At 51.4% G+C, this 22,272-nt stretch overlaps 2 protein-coding genes across 5 annotated transcripts; one reads left to right on the top strand and one right to left on the bottom strand.

Moving 5' to 3' along the window:
• Window positions 1–978: 978 nt before the first annotated feature.
• Window positions 979–8,752, bottom strand: Gtf2f1 (general transcription factor IIF subunit 1). Of its 3 annotated transcripts, none has more exons than XM_058579179.1 (13): window positions 8,331–8,752; window positions 8,198–8,244; window positions 7,683–7,779; window positions 6,872–7,065; window positions 5,959–6,129; window positions 2,816–3,000; window positions 2,282–2,435; window positions 2,130–2,191; window positions 1,934–2,053; window positions 1,721–1,794; window positions 1,507–1,645; window positions 1,299–1,416; window positions 979–1,223 (listed from the first exon to the last, which is right to left on the bottom strand). In XM_058579179.1, exons 1-13 carry the CDS (start codon window positions 8,340–8,342, stop codon window positions 1,019–1,021), a joined length of 1,578 nt encoding a protein of 525 aa, XP_058435162.1. In that variant the 5' UTR covers window positions 8,343–8,752; the 3' UTR covers window positions 979–1,018. The 3 variants fall into 3 exon arrangements, with proteins under 3 accessions (XP_058435162.1, XP_046299911.1, XP_046299913.1); XM_046443955.2 differs by having other exon boundaries at window positions 7,683–7,755; window positions 8,331–8,749; XM_046443957.2 differs by lacking the exon at window positions 7,683–7,779 and adding an exon at window positions 7,810–7,905 and having other exon boundaries at window positions 8,331–8,746.
• A 138-nt stretch (window positions 8,753–8,890) lies between these two features.
• On the top strand, window positions 8,891–22,226 carry LOC124092421 (adenylate kinase isoenzyme 1-like). 2 transcript variants are annotated; one of them, XM_046443979.2, is made up of 4 exons: window positions 8,891–10,453; window positions 11,668–11,781; window positions 20,563–20,709; window positions 21,306–22,226. In XM_046443979.2, the coding sequence occupies exons 1-4, from the start codon at window positions 10,223–10,225 to the stop codon at window positions 21,372–21,374; spliced, it is 561 nt and encodes a 186-aa protein (XP_046299935.1). In that variant the 5' UTR covers window positions 8,891–10,222; the 3' UTR covers window positions 21,375–22,226. The 2 variants fall into 2 exon arrangements, with proteins under 2 accessions (XP_046299935.1, XP_046299933.1); XM_046443977.2 differs by having other exon boundaries at window positions 20,515–20,709.
• The last annotated feature ends 46 nt before the right edge of the window (window positions 22,227–22,272 follow it).

Here is a 22,272-nt window from a genome sequence, read left to right as displayed (position 1 = left end):
TGGGGCTGGACATGCAAAAGCATTACCTGGCTTGAAAGGCGAGAGGGCACCCCAGAAACACCCTAGGGAACTGAAAATAGGCCCAGATGCTAAAGCCAGAAAAAAGGACACGAGGCTCTGGTGGCCATGCAGACAAAGACTGAGGGGAGCTGCGCAGGGTGGCACACACCTGTAATCCCAGAAGCTCGGGAGGCTGAGGCAGGGGGGGATCTTGAATTCAAAGCCAGCCTCAGCAACTTAGGCCCTGAGCAACTTAGAGAGACCTTGTCTCAAAATAAAAGTTAAAAAGGCCTGGGGATGTGGCTCAGTGTTAAGCGCCCCTGGGTTCAGTCCACAGTACCAAAAAACAAACAGAACTCTGAGCTGAGAACCACACACAAAACAGGCAGGGGCGCACTCCTAATAACTTTTGAAAGCAAAGGTAAAACCATCTTGAATGACCTGCCTAAAAAGTAGGCCTGCCAGGACTCCTGCGAGGACCCCACTCCAAATCACAACCTGAGAAATATCCTATCCACAAGGGAAGGCAGAGGACACTGCAGATGCTCACAACTGCAGATTCTAGACTCGTCAAACAAGCTGTAAGGTAGGGATGCTTAAAATAAAAACCTAAGAATTCAAGAGGGGATCAAAAACATCAGGGACAAGACACTACCCAAACACAGCAGTTGATGTGAAAAACAAAAATACTAGTGTGGGCAACTGACAGTGGAGTCACTGGAACCGAGCGCTTGCTAGGTCTTGGGCCAGGAGCCTGGCTGAAGGCAGAGGCCCTGAAGGCAGTCGAAGCCACAGCCGCTATGACTGGGCTGTCCCAGTGCACGTGCTGAGCTGCCAGGAGAGCCCTGTCTTCCAGGTGCCTATAAGGCAACAGGAGGCGGCACCACAGAGTGACTGGGGAAGGATACTGCCCAGGCACTTCTGTGGTCGCTAATACAGGGGCGCAGGACTCGAGAACAACCAGGCAGCAGACGTGGGCAGGTCTGGAACAGACAGTTTTATTGGGCAGGGGTAGATCTCAGTCCTTGAGGGAGAAGTGCATCTTGTCATTGACCATCTTGCGCTCGGGGTTGAGCCGCTTCAGGATCTGGGCCAGCACGTTCACCGTCTGCTCACTGCTCAGCCCCGTCTTCTTGGTCTGAAACTTTTTCAGTAGGTCTTTAGTGGTCATGGGCTTCCGCGTCAGGTAGCGGCGCACGGCGTCCTCGGTCACCTGCACATCACTGAGGAACAGAGGGTCAGGGTCAGCGAGATCCTGCAGTGGCCCCTGCCCAGCCCCTGCGTCCTAACCAACTTACCCGCTGCAGGGCGTGGACTTTCCAGAGGGCGGCTGCGGGGTCGACTTTCCGGACAGGCTCTGGGGCGCGGCGTCCAGCCGTAACCGCTTGGCGGCTGGTGCCTCGCTGACTCTCTTCCCTGTGGGAGCAGGGTCAGGATGAGTCTTGGGGTGGAGGGTGGACCCTAGCCCAGGGACTCAGGAGCACACATATGGGGCCGATAGCTCACCTTGCTCCAGTTTGTTGGCAGCTGCCCGCAGGGTGGAGGAGGTGCTGGTCCCCTCTGCACTGGGTGTGCCAGGGCGGCTGCTGCCCCGTGAACTGCCTCCCGACGGCTTCCGCTCCCTCTTGGGGGGTGTCTTCTTTTTCTGCAGAGGTTAGGGTGGGGGGTGTGAGCCTGCAAACAGACACTTGCCTGGCCCAGGCCCCAGACTGCTACTTACCGCCATGAACAGGGCTGAGGAGGCCTCACTGTCAATGTCACTCTCCTCCGAGCTGTCTGACTCATCAGTGCTGTCTGCAGGAGCCAGCTTTGCAGAGTCAGGAGCACAGCAAGACCCCCTGCCCATCCTCACTTCCACCAGGGCAGGAGGCTCAGGGGGAGGGGTGGGGGGCAGGGCACCAGGGCCTGCGTGAGGCCGACAAGGGGAGCCCACCTTTCCTGCGCCTCTTCTCCTGCGGGGTGGGGGCCTTCTTCTCCTCCTCCTCCTCCTTGTCCTCCTCAGGAGGCTTCTCCTCCTCGCTCTCCTCGCTGCTCTCACTGTGCTCATCGACACCTGGCGAGGGGACGGGGTGAGCAGAGCGGGAGGGACCCTGCCTGCTGACTGCCCCCAGCACCTGGCCCCCGCCTACCTTTGGGCCCGTCCTCCTGCTGCGGCACCTTCGGTTTGCCCTCTGCCTCGTCCTGGGAGCTGCTGTAAGACAGAGGCGGGCAGAGGGTGAGCAGGCGCCTCTGGAGGCCAGCCAGGGTCTCACCCCCGCCTCCCGCCTCCCGCCTGCCTCACCTGGAGCCATCGGACATGTAGTCTACCTCCTGGCCCTCAAAGTCACCGTCATCACTGTCCTCAAAGGCCTCATCATCTGAGCCCTTCTTCTTCTTCTTCTTCCTGCCCGCCTTGGTCAGTGGCTTCTTCTTCTTGGCCTTGGGGGCTCTGCTGCCTGGGGGAGAGCAGAGGGGACTCAGGCCATGGACCACTGCGTCCTTCAGGTTCTACCATGTTCTGACGTCCTGGGAGTGGATGACTGGCCCCCCCGGCCTGGCCAGTTATTCCAGAAGGCGAGGGCAGATCTGCGAGCAGCGCTTACAGCAAGCAGCCCAGGCCAGAGCCGCCCGCAGACCCAGGCTCACACACCACTGCCCCAAATCACCCAGAGCCAGGTGAGCGACGCCAGTCATTCAGCCCCAGTGGAGGCTGTGCCTCGGCTCTCCAGCTCCTGCCTTCCAGTCATTTCCAGGACAACAATGACGACAAGCCTCTCTTGGTGACATCAGCCCATCAGCCCCCTCTCCATCTACAGTCAGCACGAGCGACACTTACCCTCCTCGCCGCTGGCGTCGCTGTCATCAGAGGACATCTCCAGGTCATCCTCCAGGTCGTGGATGCGCAGCTCGCTGGCCTTCCTGCGGCCCCGCTTCTCCTTCCCCTCCTCGTCCTCGTCCTGGTCCTGGTCCTTCAGCCGCCGCTGCTGCATGATGCTGAAGTGGTTCAGCACCTTATTCCTCCTGTGGGCCAAGTGAAGGCAAGGCAGGGTGACCAGGGGCTCGGCATCTGCACCTCCGTGTGCAGGACCCAGGGGGTGACAGGAACCACAGACGCTGCCTTAGCAAGGGGCTCAGCCAGGGCCACAAGACACACTGGAATCCCATGAGGGAACTGGCTGCCCACCTCCGTCCACCTGAGGGCCTCAAGGTCTGGATGGTGCTAGAGTCTCTGCCCCCTGGGGCACAGGGCCATTCCCAGGCCACAGACTGGCCATCTCGTATTCATGTCACACTCCTCTTATCCTTTACAGGTACCTTTCTCTTTCTCTTAATGACAGGCATAGTGACATTTCCACTGGAACACCATTCCATGGATCATGGCAACCAATGACGGCCCTTCACTTAGTGAAGGGCTCAGGGGCTACATCCAACAGTGAGTGCAAAATTCACAGGCACTGTAGGAAGGAACGAAACCTGTCCCAACACGGTGAATGCCTTTAACACTACATAAGTGCACACTGAGAAATGGTGACGAGACATTTTATGTTTTAAACCACAATCTTCAGGTTTTCATAATTATTAAAAAAGAGAGGGGGTGGGGAATGTAGCTCAGTGGTTAAGTGCCCCTGGGTTCAATTCCCAGTACCAAAAAAAAAAAGGAGAATAGCCCTGGTAGAGGTCAGATGAATCCAAGGACAACATGCTCGGGGAACATGGAAGACACCCTGGGCTGGGTGTGGCGCAGTGGCAGCGTACGTGCCTAGCATGTACAAGGCCCTGGGTTCTGTCCCTAGCATTGGGAAAAAAAAAAAAGGAAAAAAGCCAAATACGCAAGGATACACACTGCACGCTGTGGGACTCCACTCAGAGGGGCCCTGGGACCCTCAGATCCAGAGACTGAGAACATCATGGCTGGTACCAGGCACTGGGGAGTTAGTGTTGGATGGGGTTCAGTTTGGGAAGATGGTAAAATTCTGTAGATGACTGGTGGTGACCATTGTTAAACAGTGTGACTGTCCTTAAAAACAAAACAAAACAGGCCAGGTGCAGTGGCACACACCTATAATGTCAGTGGCTTAGGAGGCTGAGGCAGGAGGATCGCGAGTTCAAAGCCAGCCTCAGCAAAAGTGAGGCACTAAGCAACTCAGTGAGACCCTGTCTCTAAATAAAATACAAAATAGGGCTGGGGATGTGGCTCAGTGATCGAGTATCCCTGAGTTCTATCCCCTGATCCCCGCCCCTGCCCCGGAAAAATAAATAAATAAATAAGACTGATGAGTGTGCTGACCAAATGTCCTGACTTCTGCTTCTAATGTGCCTGTCTGCACATCAGAAAAAGATGAGTAACACTCTACTGTCACATGTGTCTAAATAGAACAAATTTTAAACATAATAATTAAAAAAAAAAAAGCTGAGTAAAAATAGGTGTCCCCAGTCCCTTGGCCTGAGGCCCTCAAGGCCCTCAAGAAACTATATAAACAAACTAGATGGCTGTCAGTAGATGAATGGATAAAGAAAATGTGGCATATATACACAATGGAATATTACTCAGCAATAAAAGAAAATAAAATCATGGCATTTACAGGTAAATGAATGGAGTTGGAGAATATAATGCTTAGTGAAGTTAGCCAATCCCAGAAAACCAAATGCCAAATGTTTTCTCTGATATAAGGAGGCTGATTCATAGGAGGCTGGGGTTGGGAGGGGGAGCATGGGAAGATTAAAGGAACGCTAGATAGGGCAAAGGGGAGGGAGGGGAAGGGAGGGGGCAAGAGGGTAAAAAAGATGGTGGAATGAGACGGACGTCATTACCCTCAGTACATGTATGGAGACACGAATGGTGTGAATATACTTTATATACAACCAGAGATATGAAAAATTGTGCTCCATATGTGTAATATGAATCGTAATGCATTCTGCTGTCATATATAACAATTTACAATTTAAAAAATGCCCTTGAACATGCAGGGAGCCACAGTCAGGTCATGGCCTGGCCCATGAAACAGGTGCACAGGACCTGCCTGTGGCCTGCACGTGCCAGCACAGCTTGGCCTGCTGCTAGGGAAGCACAACAATGCTTGTTGGCTAAGCAGATTGAACTTGTGATCCAGAGATGGCACATCCCTCCTGCTTTGACTCATTAAAACAACAAACTTTTCTCCTGGAAGCTGTGAAAGCAGATTCTAAAGACAATATCACAAACAGAGAGGAAAGCAGAGAGCACCACAGGGGGTGCCTGCCCAGGGCCACAGTAAAGCCTCAGGGGGTCAAGAAGCAGAGCAAGGCACAGACAGTAGCGGGCAGAGGATCCCAGGCCAGAGGCTAACCCAGGGGAGAAGGGGACTGGAGCTAAGCTAATCTTGGCCCAATGTGAAAATTTCAACTCAAGGAAATGACTAAACAAAGGTGGGGCCAGGAAGGGAGGATGTCTTTCAGCCCTTTGAGGGCTGTGATTCCTTGGGCCATTCCTGCCACTCTGTGACACACGCAGACAAGAGTTTTGCAGACATGCCCACAGCGCCTTCCTGCACCAAATGGATGCCCCAAGGCTGCAGTGACCCAGGAATGTCAGATCTTCAGCTAGGACTGCAAGGCCCATGTTCCCAGCTCTCCCCACAATCACTGTGCTCCAGCTTGTTTTGCCATGTCCTTGGCCCCACAACTGTACCTGTGCTGTCCCCATTTCCAAGGCCAGAAATGCCATGGCTGCATCAGGAGGCCCCTTTTGAGCCCCCTTGTAAAGGTCCCCTTGCAGTGGCACGTGAAAGAGACCCACCAAGGCAGCTAACCCCGCAGCTGCCAGCTGGCCCCACGCTGCTCTGCCACCTCCTGCACCAGGTTCACCAGCTCTCAAGGGTCCATATCTCCCTGAGAGCTCTATGTGGGCGGGTGGGCACTGCCTTGGTCCGTCGAGTGCCCAGACTCCAGCACAGCTTGGCCTGCTGCTAGGGAAGCACCTCCCGGCCCCTGCCAGCTCACCTCTCCCACTCCTCCTCAGCCTCCTCAGCAGTGAGCGTGCGGTGTCGAGCCAGTGGTGTGAAATTGTACCAGTTGTGCACAGGAAAGGCCTCGAAGGCTCCGTCAGGACACTGGGTGAAGATGTAGTAGGATGTGTTCTCCGTCACTCCTCCCTTCTTTATGCCCTTGAACCTGCAGGGAGCCACAGTCAGGTCATGGCCTGGCCCATGAAACAGGTGCACAGGACCTGCCTGCGGCCTGCACGTGCCTCCCTGTGTGCCTCCTCTGTAGCACCTGGGGAAAGCCCATGGCAAGCCCTGGGCAAGCCCAGATGAACCCAGCTTCGATTTTCCCAGCTGGAGGGCAGGGACAGCGCTCCCTCTTAGTAAAGCAAGTTCAATATTGGGCTTATGCAACAATCACTTATGGCTCTGTCGCATGGGCTATGACCAGGAACTCAAGAAGCCAGACTGGAGCAGATCTGAAGTGGACACTCAACCCAGGCCACCATCTCCTTGAGCCCAAACAACTGCCCATGGCCTCCACCCTTACTTGCTGTTATCCCAAATCCAGGCAATCTTGCTCTGAGTCCTTTCCCAGCCTATAACTATTCAAGGCTCCCCTGGGCACCCAGAACCCTGCACAACCCAGTTCTACCTGGAATGCCTGCGCCAACCTGCAACACCCTTCCTGCTCTGCCCCAGAATGCCCTTTCCAAAAGGTCATCACAAGAGACAAGTGCCACTGATGGCCCTCAGGGCTGCCACAGAAGCAGGCATAAGTACAACATGTTCAAAAACAAAATAAGGGAGGAAGTGCAGGCACGGTTATCTCACACAGCTGGGGAACTGAGGTTCAGAGGAGGCACCCAACAAGTGCACAGTGTGTGGGGGGGTGGTCCCTAGGTTGGCACACTTCCCCGGCTGCCACGTACTTTCTGCCTGATTTTCCATTGACACGTAGGAGCCAGGGCTGGTCCTCAGGCCGGAACTCCTTGAGGATGATGCCGTACTTTTTCCGACGAGCCTCTTCCCGAAGCTTGCGGTTGAACTCACTGCCTGCACCCGACTCAGGCATCTCCTCCTCCTGGTAAATCTTCTTGTTACTCAAGTCCCTCTCTAGCCGGGCCTGGAGGAGAAGGAAGAAAAGTCTCTCAGGGGCCCACCTTGGCTTGGGCCGTGCTCCTGTGAGGAACACCCCTAACTCTCACTACACTGTACTCCAGGTGCTCAAAGCCAACTTCCCTCTTAGCAAAAAGAGCTCAGGATGCTAGCTAGCACTTGATGAATCTGGGTAAAGGGAATTTGGCACTTACAACAACAACAACTACTTATTAAACAGTACGATGATAATAATATATTACAATGAAAGTTGTAAGACTCTCTCAAAATACCTTGTACTTTCCTCTTTTCATTTAAAAGAGGCACTTTATGCCTTTGACATATCCAACTTTCCAGCATCACTAATCTTGTGCTTTTGAGTTCTTAGTAAAAGAAGGGTTACTGGAACACAAGCACTGAGATATCAGATCAGTTGATCTGATAATGGAGACACCTACTAAGGCCTCCCAGGCTGGCCTTACACTTATGATTCTCCAGGCTTGGACTTGGCAGTAGCTGGAATTATAGGTGTGTACCATTGCCTCTGGCACCTTAGTTACCATTACAGCTAAACAACCATAACCATCCTTGAGTCTAAGGTCAGATTCTCTAATCTTCCACCACTTCCCAGAACCAGAGACTTACCTGATTCCATGTAGCAAAATTGACTTTATCAGCTGCATTGAAAGCCATTATGTTATATTTTTTGGTTGTGTTCCTGGAGGGGGCAAAAAAGGCAGTGCTAATTCAATTAGTCATTCAGCAAACCCACCTGGTTCAGCTCTTTGTGCTGCACAGTGCTGAGAACATATGAAAGACTCCAAGGATCCCCACTTTGTCATGGAAGCTGGATCCATCTCCTCCCAATCTCAAAAAGATGAGGAATAACAAAGATTTGGGGGAACCCAAGATGTGGGGGATAACTGAGAACTTGGCCTAGTGAGGAGGGAGCACAGGCAGGGAATGCTTCCTGGAGAAGGAAAATGCTGGAACTGAATTTTACAGGATGGAATCACAGTTGGTATGGAAGGACACTAGTGGCAGAGGGGACAGTATGTACAAAGATTTAACCAGTTTCAAACAGAACAAAGTAGCTGATTGGAAGCTCGCTAAGGTTTCGATTTTTTTTTTTTTCGGGGTGGGCAGGGCCAGGGACTTACTTGGGAACTCGAACAACATACTCGGTGACATTCGGAGCGCCGGGACCCTGCGGAGAGGAGGCAGGATGGTGAGTGAGGGGCCGCTAGCCAGGCCGCAGCCGGGACCCCCGAACCCTGCTTCATTCGTACTCACCAGGGCCGCCATGGTCAGTGGGTCGGGTCCAGTCCGATGTGGATTCTGTTCGTCTGGCGCGGGGCCCGCGTCCCTTAGTCTCGAGCAAGCCGCACTCTAGGTATCAGGCTTCCGATTCCGAGAGAGGACAGCGAAGACTGCAAGCACTACGCCCCGCGGGCCCTGGGAAAAAAACACCCGGAAGTAACCCTCCCCACGTCATTTTGCGCACGCGCCGCAGCCCGGCCGGAAGCGGAAGTCCGCTGCTGACCGACGGCACCATCCTCCAGGGTTGTGGGTAGTCAAAACTATCGTTTGTGTTTTCCCCTCCCCATCCCATCTCAGACTCAACACACCCAGGCCCACTGTGAGACAAATAAGCCGCTTTCGGTGGCAGACATGCTTGTGTACGACGCGGATAATTTAACCACGACGTGTGGAAACGCCTTCCTCCGTAATGTCACAGCCAGGGGCCGCGGGGCACCCTGGGTAAGCTGGGAGGAAACGTCTCGCGGGTCCCGGGTGCTTCGCGCATGCGCCGCCGCGCTCCGGAAATGGGGGCCAGGAGGCCGCGTCACCATAGCAACCAAGGCTCGCCTGGTCGGTCAGGCAGCAGCCAGGCTCTGCTTGGGACTGTTGAGGGCTCATTTCCTCCCCCTGCCCCGGTGTGTAAGGGGAATCTCCAGCATCCGGCAAAGTAATCGGGGGCAGGGAGGGCCTTGTGACGTAGAGCAGAGCCCAGAGGGGTCAGCGAGTGGGTGGGGATGGGGTGCGACAACCCCAAGGGATGCTGGCAGGATGGGTTTGTACAAGTCCAAGCTGCCCCAGATGGCCAGGCCGTTGAGGCCCCAGGAGAAGGGTAATATCGCGGGGGTAGCTGGGTTACTGGGGCGGGGGCGGGGGGGAAGGAGACTAGAGGGCAGAAGAGAGGTGCAGGTTCCCCGCCATCCCGTGTGTACACCCCTCCCAGTCACGGCAGTAACAAAGCTGCACATCTTCCCAGTCATTCACTCACTGAGCCATTTCGGAAATAGTGTGCCTTCTGAGTTCTGGGCCCTCAAGGTTAAACCAGTTATTTGTCTCCTTGGAGATTACAATGTAGCAGAAGAGACAGACTCAGAAAAATGGAATCTACACCCAAGGAGGCAACAGGGGAAGCACTGTGAGGCTCTGATGGCAGAGGGAAAAGGGGTAATTTCAACTGGGCACTGAGGGATGCATAGGAGTTGGCTAAGCAAAGGGGTAGGGAAGCAAGACACAAAAATGAACCATAAACCACTGACTGGACATTCATTTATTCCCCATCCACTACTAGATGCCAGGAACCATGACAATTGGTGGGAACATAGGGATGGGTGAGACAAACGGCCCTTGCCCTCCTGGAGTACAGAGGCTGGCTAGGGACACAAAACCAAGTACATGACAGGGAAAGACATGACTGGGTTTCTAAGACAGAGAAGTCTCTTTAGACAGGCATCAGGGAAGACCTGATGATTACGCTATGACCAGAGGAAATTGAGATAGGCAGAGATTTTCCTGGTGGAGGGAACAGCAAGGAGAAATGAATTTGGCAAGTTCAGGAACAAATACAAGGACACTAGGCACATAGCATGGCACGAGTCTGAAGGCATAGGTGAATTCCTGCCCCTCTCTGAGCCTCAGTTTCCTCAATTGTAAAAACGGAACGCTTCCCCAAGATGCCGTGCACCCAGGGCCTTGCCTGTGTAGGCCCAGATCCTCACTCCTGCATGGCTGCACAGCACTCCTAGACGAACCACTGGGAACAGACATGTGCCCCCAAGGCTCCCCTATGCCAAAAGAGGCTATGCCCCGAGATCTGTGTCATCCAAAGGCACACACTAGCTTGAGGACACAAGCCCATCGGTGCCAGCTGGTCCCTGCAGGCACTCACCATGTTGCTCCTCCTCCTCCTGGGCACCACAGACATCCTCAAGTCTTCCTTGATCATCTTTGTGGTGGGTGGCCCAGGCTGTGGCAAAGAGACACAGTGCAAGAACATGGCCACTAAGTATGGCTTCTGCCATGTGGGGCTGGGTCAGCTGCTGTGGCAGGAGGCCCAGAAAAGCACCCATCGGGGCCGACAGATCCGTGACATGATGCTGCAGGGACTTCTGGTACCCTCGGTGAGAGCTCATGGGAAGAGGAGGTGGGGGTGGACATCAGGGCAAACTCTGGGAAGGCTGTGGCTCCTGCCTGGGCCACTGGTTTGCTATGCTGAGCCTCCTATCTGGGAAATGGGGAGACTACATCAACAACTGTGTCAAGGCCTGGGGTACAGCTCAGTGGTAGAGAGTGCTGAGCATGTACAAGACCCTGGGCTCGCTCCCCAGCAGCACCCCCAAAAATGTCGTGGTGAGTAGGGAAGAGATCATTCCTATAAAGTGCTGGGAAGTGTGCCTGGTACCTAAGAATCATTTAATAAAATCAGCTGTGACAGCAGACTCCACATCTATAGTTTCCAACAACTGTGGATCAAAAATATTCAGGAAGAAGTTGCTGAAGATAAGTAGGCCTTTTTTTCGTGTCAGCGTTCTCTAAACAACACTGTCTTACCAGCTGTTCTCTCAGTCTTCACCTGGTGTGTCTAGACATGACCTCAGGTCTACAGTAGGCTGTGCTTGAGCTCTGTGCAAATGCTATACCATTTTGCACAAGGGGCTGGGGCATTCTTGGGTTTTGGTGTCTGTGGAGGCCCTGGAACCAATTCCCTTTGTGTACTAAAGGACCACAATGTTTATTCTCTTTGTAACCCCGTGTCACTGGCCTCTTCTGAAAGTGTGTCATAAACTGTAAAAGAAAGGTAATCCTGGCACCTACCTTATAGCATCACAGTAAAGATTAAATGGCAGCCTACCCCTGGCAGACACTCACTCAGCACATGGTTGACGTGCCCAGTTCTCAGACCCCGTTCCTCTGGGCTGGGGGTGTGGCTCAGTGGTACAGCACCTGCCTGGCGTGTGCGAGGCCCTGTGTCAAGTCCTATTACAGCAAAAAGTAAAAAGGAAAGAGTGAAAACTGTTTCCCCAGGGATCAGAGCTGACTTGGAATTCAGGGTATAAGACCCTCTCTCAAAAAAGCAAAAGCAAAACGAAGAAAACCCTAGCAATTTAGTTCTGGGGGTGTGGCTCAGTGGCAGAGCACTTGCCTAGCATATGCAAGGCCCTGGGTTCCATTTCCAGCACAGGGCTGGGGGCGTTGGTGGAGGAGGAAAGTAAGAAAAGAAAACCCAGGGCAGTGTGGAACATTGTGTTCCCCATCCTCACCTAAAGTCCCAACTAAGGAACGACCATTGTAGAGACTGGGGCCCAAGCACTGACTTCTCCCACTTTCTTCCCAGGGCCTCATCCTAGACATGATCAGCAAGAATATGTTGTCCCACCCAGAGAGCCGGGGCTTCCTCATTGATGGCTTTCCCCGGGAGCTGAAGCAGGCCAAGGAGTTTGAGCGCATCGTGAGTGTCCCCCCCACGGTGTGTGTGTGTGTGTATGGGTAAGACTGTCCCTTCCCACCTCAGGTGAGGCTGTACTGGATACAGATTGGAGGGGATGAACCTGAGTGAGGAACTGGTGAGCTCTTTGAGTGAAGAGAGGCAGTCACTGCAGTATCTTGCTGCCCTGCCCCTGGCACTTGGGGGGTAAACTGCCTCATGAGGTGTGGTGGGTTTAGCTCCCAGACAGTCCATAAAGAAGGAGTAGGGTCTGTACTCCTCCTGGTGGGCTTTGCATTTGGGGAGGGTTAAACTGGGTCCTTGGGACTGGGACTGCCTGGGCTTCCACCCTGCCTCCAGCACCTAAACTGTGTGACCCTGGACAAGCCCTGGATCCCTTGTGAAAAGTCAGAATAATAATGGTGTGAGCACGTGGAACGTTCCAGAAGATGAATGCATCCACACAGAGTGTTGAGAATAGCGCTGGGCTCTGCAGAAGCTCAGAAAGCGTTCACACTGCTGTTGCCATGGGGACGTGCAGGCCCCCGAGTTGCCAAGTCAGTCAATTTTCCAGAGAAGCTGGTGTGGAAGCTCCCCCATTTTTAAGTGTTGGGCCTGGATTCCCAAAAAAACAAAATGGGTAAGGCTGTGCAGTCCGGATGGCCCACGGTGGACCACGGGGCTCGAGGCTTGGGTGTCGCAGCTTCTGTCCTGAGGCTCTGCACACTTGTGGGATACATGTAGCTGGCATTGTCACAGGACACCTGCTTTAGACTTGGTGCTGGGTGGGGGCTGAGGCAGACCAAGAAATTAATCAGCTGGGCCTTTGCCCTCCGTGAGCTCTTGGGTCCAGGAAAGAAAGGGAGCCATTAATAGCCTGTCACTTCATCACAGTGAGCCCAACATAACCACTGCCATGGAGGTGTGAACAAAGGGCATGGCCCCACCCACCCATGGGGACAGCTGACCCAGCCTCCGGTGACCTTTGATTCCATCAAAGTGCCAGGATTTCTTTGAAGGGGTTTAAGTGGAATTTCACAAATCCCAGAAACGCCTAGAGACCGCCAGCCTGCCACGGGTTTCTCTTTCCAGCTTACTCATTTGTAAACACTATTGAAAGGATCTCTCCATGCCACAGGCCACCTGATCTGGGTCCATACAGGTCCTTTGGTAAGATCCAAGTTGACATGTAAAACTAACCAGAAGAAATTCACTCCGACGTGCCCAGCATGGGTTACTCACTCTCCATGTCCTCTCTTAAGGGGGGCTACCACCTGCGCCCACCAAACTCAGCTCTCCCAGACGCCCTTCCCTGCCGTTCCTCATCTGCTGACCAGGACCACAGAGCTCACTGTTGTGCAGCACCCTGCGCGGCTGCGCGGTGTCTCTGCGTCTGCGCACGGGCATCTGAAGGTCAGGGGCCACACCTGTCCTGTGAAGTCGGGATGCCCAGCCCCAGGGCAGCGTGCTTCCTGGTACTACTTGGGTCGGAGGTTGAACTAACAGTTGAACACATGACAGTTCAGCCACCCCTTGGCATCCACATTGGTTCCAGGACTCGTTGAAGAGGCCAAAAATGGAAAGATGCTCAAGACCCTTATTAAAGGGCGGAGTGTGTGCAGAGCCTGAGCGCACTCTTCTGTAGGCGCTTACATTTGTTTCATTTTGGGGGGTGCCAGGGATGGAACCCGTGGCTCCATGCCTTCTAGGCAAGTGCTCTAGCCTGAGATACACCCCTAGTCCCCTTCTGTGGACTGTAAACATCTGCAGGGAACTTACCAACACCTAGTACCGTGTCTGGGCACTGTCAGTGGTTGTCGCATTGTGTCGTTTGGTTGAACGGCAGAAACAGATACAGAGGGCTGAGCGTGACACTGTTTTTAGGTACCCCTATGGCCAGTGACGTTAATTTTCCAAGGATCCAAGTAATGATACCACTTCCTTAAAAAACAAAAGTGCCAAAGGAAGGAGGCGGCCTGTGTGTCGGACAGCAGTGCTGGCAGCCAGCAGGTTCGGAAGCACCACCCACGCCACCCGTGGAAGCCCTGGGAGAGACCTGAGATACCCCGGTCACAGTCGCTGTCCTCACCAGAGAGCGAGAATCTGTCACCTCTGTGTTCCCACTGCTCCCTGAGTGGGAAGCCAGCAAAGAAGCCTTTCGAGTGTCTGTGATGACAATGTGAAACTCACAGAAGTGGGACGTAGAGAGGAGCCCTCATGCCAGGTGGAGCCCCTGTCACAGAGTGGCCGATGGTTCTCTGTGTGTCCAGCCCTCTTGCCAGGGGGCATGTGTCTTCCCGCTCCCATGTCACACAACCCCTCTGAAACCATCAACATTAATGCCTCCGTACTGCCCGATGTCACACTTCTCTTAAATGCCTCTTAAAGTGGCTTGGTCAGCCTGGGGAGCCTTGCAGCTGTGTCTCCTCAGGGCCTCTCCCAGCCCACCAGGGTCTGTCCCCCACACTGTGTCCTTCGTCTTCCCTGTACCTGAAGGTCAGCCACAGCTTTATTGAATCCAAGTTGAGTATCTTTTTTCCATCCACGAATATCTTACTTAGCATATATTTCTCCAAGGGGGAGACTTGTAAAATCAGAGTGCTCCTGCCATCACAGCTCATTCTCCACTCTTCAGGCTGATGGTCGATGTTCAGATTTCTGAGAGTGTTGAACAGTCTGTTTCTGTTGGCGTCTTGCTGTGATGGGGTCGTGTGACGCAGGCTGCTGCAGTTGGCTGTGCGGGTCCTGCGTAGCTTTTCTTCTCAGGTTCTCTTTTATCTTGGTGTTTTTTTTTTTTCGTTGCAATTTGGTGAAGAAACCAGGTGTTCAGTTCACTGTAGTGTCACATGGTGTGCGTCTTGCTGGTGCAAAGCACGTGTTGATTGTAATGTTTGTTGGTGCTGGTGAACCCATGGCCTCACGGTGCTAGGCATGCGCTTGACCACGGAGCCGTCCCTGCAAGCTGGGTTTTGTGAACACGTGCCTCTCTGTATGTTTCTTATGAATTGGGACTCAGAGTCACTTTGTCCCATCTATTAGGATATTGTCTGAGATGGTTGTTGTTTTCTTAAATGTGTCAGGCCCTCAGTGTTCTCTGGGGCCCTGTGGTGGTCCTGAGGAAGGGGGAAGAACAGCGTTGTGGGTGGGTTGGCATGCATGTGACCCTGGGGTCCATCCCAGCAGCCAGACCAAAGCCAATCCAGAACAACAGCAATGGAAAAACGAACAGACCCAAACCAGGCTCATGTGGGCTGGCACAGGTCCTTTTCTGCTGTGTTCTGGCGGCGGTGGTGGGGCATTCTGTCTGTCTCCGCGCAGTCCAGCTCTTCAGCGCTTGCCGGCCAGGCCGTGGAGGAGCCTGTGATCAGCACAGCATTGCTCTGCAACGTGTCAGGAGGCTCCTGGATGCCTGACGGCCCCTTCTTAGGAAGGAGTCTGTTGGGAGCTGAATTTTGTCTCTCAGCAGGGAGTGGGGGCCACCTGTCATCCAGTGGCTTGGTGAGGCTGAGCAGGGGGACTGCAGGTTCAAGGCCAGCGTGGGTAACTTAGTGAGACCCAGTCTCAAAATAAAAATATAATAAGGGCTGGGGGTGTAGCTCAGTAGTAGAGACCCTCTGGGTTCAATTCCTAGCACCGAAAAAGAGAAAGACCTGGGGCTGGGGTGGGGCTCAGTGATAGAGCGCTCATCTACCAAGTATGAGGTCCTAGTTCCATCCCAAGCATGTCCATGTGCGCACATACACAAACAATAAATGAAATAAATAAAAGTAAAAATTCTAAGCCCTAAGACCTCGGAATGTGTCTTCTGTATTTGGAAATAGGGTCTTTGACAGGCTCATTAGTGAGGGCCTAATCCATTACCAGGACAGTCCCTATGAGAAGGACACAGAAGGACGACCATGTGGGAACACAGGGAGAAGACGACCTCTAGAAGTCACAGAGAGGACCCGGGAGAAAGCAGCCCTGCAGACACTGTGACCTTGGACTTCCAGCCTCCAGAACTGTGGGAGCCTCAGGTTCTCTTGTCTGTGTCATTAGATCCCCCTTGCTACTTTTTCAAGACAGCGCTGGAAACCCAGGAGGGGTCACGTAGTTACTGTTGCAAAACGCCCATCTGGTCTCATCTGTTGCTAAGCTGAATTATTTATTTAATTAAATGTTGCTAAATGCTAAGTTTTCCCTTCTGGCCAGTTTCCCCATATTTCCGTATTGGAATTCTTCCCTAATGAAGAACGTTTCCTTCCTCAACTACTTTCTGGTTATCCTGAAACCATGCTCCTAGGAGAAAGCCGGGATAGATGCCTGACACTAGGCCTGCCACGGCAGACAGGACTCGGGTCCAAGCCCTGCCCCCATGCGGCATAGGACCCCTTGTCCTGTTGCCCTCCGCCCTGCTTTCTCGCTCACGGTGAACTCCGGGCTCTTCATGCACAGTTGGCCCTCCTATCTGTGGGTCCCTCATCCATGGATTCAAGCAGCTGCAGATGGAAGGCATTCATTTTAAACATCGCCTCTTGCTGGGTGTGATGGCACTCGAGACTGAGGTAGAGGACCACGCTCTAGGCAGCCTGGGCAACTCAGTGAGGCTTTTGTCTCAACGTGAAAAATAGAAAGGGCTGGGGGGTGTGGCTGTGCCTGGGCCCCTGGGTTCAGTCCCCGGAACTGGGGAAATGTGGCTTCTGTGCTGAAAACATGCAGACTGTCTTGTCGGGGTTCCCTAAACACCAGCCTAGCGTCTCTGACAGTGTTGACATCGTGGTATGTGTCCTAAGTCAGCTGGAGACGATTAAAACCTGTGGGAGGACGTGTAGGCTCTGCGCAATACTGTGCCATTTTATGTAAGGGATTTGAGCTTCTTCGATTTTGGTATCTGCTGGGTTCCTGGAATCAATCCCCCATAGATACCAAGGGACAACTGTCCCTATTAAATGTGTCTGTCAGCTGCAGTTATCTTTCTTTTCTATCTGTATTTATTTATTTATAATTTATTTGTGCAGTTATCTTTCTGATGCTAGGTTGATCACATGTTTGGCCTAGAGGAGCCCCTTCCCACTGACACTGGCGACCTCTTCCTGTTGAACGTTGCTTTGCTTTCTGGCACAGGACTCTGAAACACGCAGGACTCCCTGACACTCTTCCTGCCCAATCCCCAGTAGTCCACTCCTCAGGAGGCCCTTTTTAAGTGGTGCACAGTTTGAGTGCAGAGAGCACCTGTTGCTGCTGGTTGTTTCCAGCCAACAGCAGACAGAGCAAAGAAACTTGTACTTTCTTTTTGTTTTATGGAGCTGGGAATGAACCCATGGTCTTCTTGAACTCAGGGTCTTCTGGTGCTAACCAAGTCCTCTGCCACTGAGCCGTTCCTCAGGTCAGAACATGTGCTTTTGAAAAGAAAAATATAAGTCCACACTGATCTTGACAGTTCACATGTAACATTTACAGTGCTTTTATTTCTCTCTTCCCTTTCACTAAAAATTCTGGTTGCTAATACTATCAGTGTACTCTCGTTTGCATTATTTCATGAGATACAAAATAGCTTCAAAACAACATGTCATTATTAACTACTAAAGTTGGCGCAGTGGTGCACACCTGTCATCCCAGCAACTTGGGAGGCTGAGGCAGGAGGATTGCAAGCCTCAGCAACTTAGTGGGACCTGTCTCAAAATAAAAAGTAAAGCTAAGTCTGGGGATACATAGGTCAGTGGTAAAGTGCCCCTGGATTCAGTCCCCGGTACCACCAATTTTTTTTCCCCTAAGAATAAAACTACTGAAGCTTTCTTTACTTTTCCTTATAATATATCCCCCTACGTACGTACAATAAAAATACCAGGTCACTTGAAAAAATGATTTTCTCTGTGTGTAATTGTGTGATGAAATTGAGACACAATTGGGCTCATTTGTTTCAGTTTGGCTTTTTATAGTTAGGGACTGCTTTTTTAGTTTTAGATTTTTATCATTTACTTATTGATGGAACTGGGGATCAAAATTAAGGCCTTGTGCATGCTAAATATTTATTTTATTTTACTTATTCGTTTTCTGTGTGCATGCTAGTATGAGCTCTACTGCTGAGCTGTTCCTAAAATCTAATTTTTGAACTGAGAAATCATTTCATGCTTCCAAAACAGAGCCACATAAAGACACTCCTGAGAGACCTGCCCTCCTCCTCCCATAGGCCACCCTTTTCAGCAGCTCTTGGGTTCTTGTGGCACTTGGAAATAAAGTAGGGGTGTGTGTGTCCCACCACATCGTTCTGTGTATACTTCCCTTTCCCCCGATTCCCCACTTCCAGTGTTTCCTCATCTCCAAGATGGCATGTCAGTGTCAGGAGATCTTCTTATGAACTTGTAGTGGTCCATTGTGTGGCTGGGCCAGCATGTGTTCAGTTAGTCTCCTGTGGCCTTCCATTGTTTCCATCTTTTGCCTCCAAAACCATGCCACCATATTTTGAACGTCACTTTCTAATTTCACTACTATCTTTGAAACGGACTCTTGCTGGAAACTGTCAAGCGGCTCTTCATTTTACATTGGTATCAGCAATTTGTCAGAGTGCCTGTGTCCTCACAGCCACACCAACAAAAGATGCTGCCAGAATCTTGGATTTTTGTCAATCTGCTTAACTGAGAAATGATATTTCAGTGCAGATTTATCGGGTGTTTATCTAAGTTTAAGTATCTTTCCAAAGTTTAAAGGCCACTTCTTTGAATTCCCTCTGTACATTTTATTTTTCTTCAAATAATTGTTGCCATTTTTCTTGTTGATTTTTTTTTTGTGTGTGTGTATGTGTGTGCCAGGGATTGACTCAAAAGTGTTTAACTATTGAGGCACATCCCCAGCACTTTTAGAGATTTCTTTGGAGGGGGGACAGGTCCTAAGTTGCTGAGGCTGACTTTGAATTTGTGATACTCCTGCCTCAGCCTCTGGAGCCACTGAGATTATAGGCATGTGCCACTGCATCAGCTTCCTGTTGACTCTCAGGAGGTCTTTGTGTATCAGTGGTGCTAGTTCTTTGTGATATGGCTTGCAGATATTTTTTCTCAATTTGTCAGTTATCTTTTAACGTGTGTGTGTGTAATTTATTTTTTTGTGAAGCGAGCTGTATTTCCTCACTCCTTCTCTCCCTCCTCATCTCGCCTTGTCCCGCTCCTTCTCACTTGTTGCCAGGCTAGTCACCCAGCCCAGCTCTTGGATTCAGGTTATCCCCTGCTTCAGCCTCCCAAGTGCCAAGCCTACTCTGGCTAATGCACGTTGTTTTCAAATGTTCATCACATTTATCAATCTTTACCATTATTGTTCCTGGATTTTGACTGTAATTTACTTCGCTCTCAGGTTATAAGGTGATTTTTCCATGTTGTTTTTGTCTAGTTCTCATATGGTTTTATTTCTCACATTTACCATTTATTTGTTGAGGCGATTTCCGACAGTGAGGGAAGGAGCTGATTTCAGCTTCTTCTGAGTTGCTAACCAGTTATCCCAACATCATTTATTTAAAAGTCCATCTCTTTTCCACTGACTTAGGATATCATCCTAGCCATATGCCAAGTTGCTATATTCACTTGGATCTATTTCTGTTCTTTGTTTTGTTCCAGGGGTCCATTTATCTGGTTGTGTGCTGCTGTTAGAGAGGCTTTATGACGTTTTAATGTCTAGGAGGGTTCGAGGGTTCAATACCCCTCCCCTACTTCCACCACCTATTATTTCTTTTCTCTTCCAAGCATCTCCTGGCCATTTCTGCTGGTTTCTTCTTGTACATGAATGTGAAAATCAACTTGTTCTTATCACATTTAAATTATCAACTAATTTAGGAAGACTTGGCTCCTTTATAACATAGGGGCAACTCTTTGTATCTGCCAGTTCCACATCCATGGGTCCCGCCACTGTGGAGTCAACCAACCACTGATCACAAATATTAAAAAATAAATAAATAAATTGTATCTGGGCCGGGTGCAGTGGCACACACCTATAATCCCAGTGGGTCAGCATTTACATTGCATTAGATATTACAAGTCATTTGGAAATGATTTTAAACTCTGCCGGGGTGGCCAGGCACTTGGCACCTGCTTATAATCGAGTAACTCAAAAGGTTGAGGCAGGAGGATGCAAGTTCAAGGCCAGCCTCAGCAACTTTGCAAGACCTGGTTTCAAAAAATAAAAAGGGTGGGGCAAGGCGTAGCTCAATGGGAGAGTGCCCTTGAGTTCAATCCCAGTATAACACACACACAAAGTCTACAGGAGAATGTATGTAGATTCTAGGCAAAGAGAGACTTGGGTATCCAAGATTCTGATACCTGTGGGGAGTCTTGGAGTCAGTCCCCTGGTGATATTGAAGGACAACTGCAAGTGTTCATAGACAGTCAGGAAATGATATATGTGCTGATATGGAGTCATCTTTACTGAGTGAAGTCATGGGTAAATCATGTTTTTACCACTTGCATAAAAAAGGAGGAAAAGAATACCAGAGCCATAGTTGTTTGTACTATACACTCTAAGGTCATTCTAGCAGGAGAGCCAAGAGTAGATGTCCTCACTGCCTCCAGGGAGGGTGGATCTGGGTAGGTAGGATGGCAAGACCCAGTCTCTCATGTGCCTTGTGTGGCTCAGGAGCTCTGTGAATGTAATTGACGCAGCTCTCCGAAAAATAAGTACCCAGAACTTGAATTAAGTAAGAGACTAGGGAGGCCTGATATTTACCACACTCCTGGTCTCTGGGAGAACTGGTGCCCAAGGCCCCTTCCTCATCCAGTCCCCTTGGTTGGTGCCTAGGTGGGTCGGGCTCCCGACATTGTCATCGCGTTTGACTGTTCCATGCAGACCATGGTCCAGCGGGTGCTGCACCGGGGCCAGGTGGAGCACAGGGCAGAAGACTGTGAAGTGGTCATGTTCCGTCACCTGGCAACCTATTACACCTTGTGCGAGCCTGTCTTGACCTTCTACCAACAGAAGAAACTGCTGCGAAATGTAGGTTAACTCCCCACTGGTCAGTCACACTTCTTAGGAGTGAGTCCAGTTTGACCAGTTCAGTGTGGCACTGGGGCTGGCCTTGGTTACCCAACATCCACCCTGGATCTTTCCTCCATTGAGCACAGGCTGTGTGGGGCACATAAATGTGTAATAGGCTCCAAAATATTGTGAAAAACCCCAGTGCCATTCCCTTGCATGCCCGGGGTCCCAGTTTACAGGACCCACCTGGCTCCTGTACTTTTCACTGTAAGGAAGATGCAAGGACTCTGACCATGTATGTCCTTGTCCCTGTCAGAAGCCTGAGAAATGTCACCTTCCCCCACCAGCCAAGGCTCAAGTTCAGCACCTCAAGGTCCACCTTTAGCTGGAATGGGATGGACAGAGGGCCATTCTTGCATCACTTGTCCTCCTGGACTGGGCCAAGGGACAGAATTTCCTACCCCGTCTCATTCCTCTCTTGCTTTGTTGCTCGGCCTTGGGGTAGCTAGCACGTGGGCCTGCAAATCTGCTGGTGTCCCATGCTGATCTGAGGGTGGGGGGCAGTGTCCCTGCTGTAGGGCTTACATCTGACCCTTGGGCTCCCCCTTTTCTAGATATCGGCAGAAGAAGCTCCAGAGAACATTTTTGCCAAGTGTTGCTCTGTCATTGAAAGTCTGTGGTGAGCCAGGAGGGGCTGGGGGCTTGGGCTTGCCCCCATCCCAGAGCCTGTACAGGACTCAAGAGGGGTGTGGCGCCTGAGACATCTACCAGGGACCCAGGTAGCCATGCCCTGAGCAAATCCTCCCCCCCAGGCCCTTTCAGTGGGGGTAGGTAGGTACCCATCATATCTGGTCAAGGGTGAGCTCCTGCTTGGTGTGGTCAGCCTGGCCAGTGGACCCAGGCCATTACATTTTGATTATGAAACCTGATTTGTGTATGTTAGTATTCAACCATAACCTCAGACCTGCCAGCTGTCCGCCTTGGGCCAGATAGGTTGAGTGGTTCCTGGTGCCCTCTGCCATCCAGGTGCCTCAGTGAGCAGTGGCACAAGCCAGAACTCCACCCCAGGCTCTGTCAGAACAGATCAAAGCCAGGCCCAGGACAAGCTGGGCCACTCCTGTGAGACACAGGCACAGCCCAAGACCTTGTAGTGATGGTTGCATCCATGGGAACACTCGTCCCTGGAGGGTGCTTTGGTCCCCAAGTTCCCAGAGGGAAAAACAGGGACAGAAGACTGCCCTGCTAGGACTCAGCCACTGTCCCCTTTCCATAGGTGAAGGGCAGTCTTTGGGGACCATACCCCACTCCCTTGGGTTAAACCTTGTTTCTCCTCAAACATAACTGCAGTCGACATGCAGTTTTTTCTTTTTAACAAAAAGCAGTTTATTTAACAAAAAGAAAAAAAGGGAAGGGGATAAGAAAGCACAGTGCACCTGCAAAAAACTATTTTATATTTTGGTTTTCTTAAAAAAACACACAACACAAAGCTTGTAATTTCCAATCACCATTTCCATTTTTTTTTTTAAACATCTATAAAGAACAAACATCTGCTTCAAAATCCTACAGGGAGGAGAGAGGAGA

This window comes from Marmota monax, unplaced genomic scaffold (assembly GCF_021218885.2).
Source record: "Marmota monax isolate L192 unplaced genomic scaffold, Marmota_monax_Labrador192_F-V1.1 WCK01_AAM20220418_F8-fsc00102, whole genome shotgun sequence".
In the NCBI taxonomy this organism is placed as follows: domain Eukaryota; kingdom Metazoa; phylum Chordata; class Mammalia; order Rodentia; family Sciuridae; genus Marmota; species Marmota monax.
The sequence above is the reverse complement of the archived record's forward strand: the minus strand, read 5'-3'. Positions and strand labels throughout refer to the sequence as shown.

Excerpts from the sequence above, each read along its gene's own strand:
- Gtf2f1 (XM_058579179.1), bottom strand. Across the intron at positions 6,130-6,871 it reads AATGGAAAATCAGGCAGAAA|GTTCAAGGGCATAAAGAAGG; the intron begins GTACGTGGCAGC and ends GGCTCCCTGCAG. Across the intron at positions 2,054-2,129 it reads GCAGGAGGACGGGCCCAAAG|GTGTCGATGAGCACAGTGAG; the intron begins GTAGGCGGGGGC and ends TCCCCTCGCCAG.
- LOC124092421 (XM_046443977.2), top strand. The coding sequence starts at position 10,223 with ATGTTGCTCCTCCTCCTCCTGGGCACCACAGACATCCTCAAGTCTTCC. Across the intron at positions 10,454-11,667 it reads AGGGACTTCTGGTACCCTCG|GGCCTCATCCTAGACATGAT; the intron begins GTGAGAGCTCAT and ends CTTTCTTCCCAG. Across the intron at positions 20,710-21,305 it reads AGAAGAAACTGCTGCGAAAT|ATATCGGCAGAAGAAGCTCC; the intron begins GTAGGTTAACTC and ends CCCCTTTTCTAG.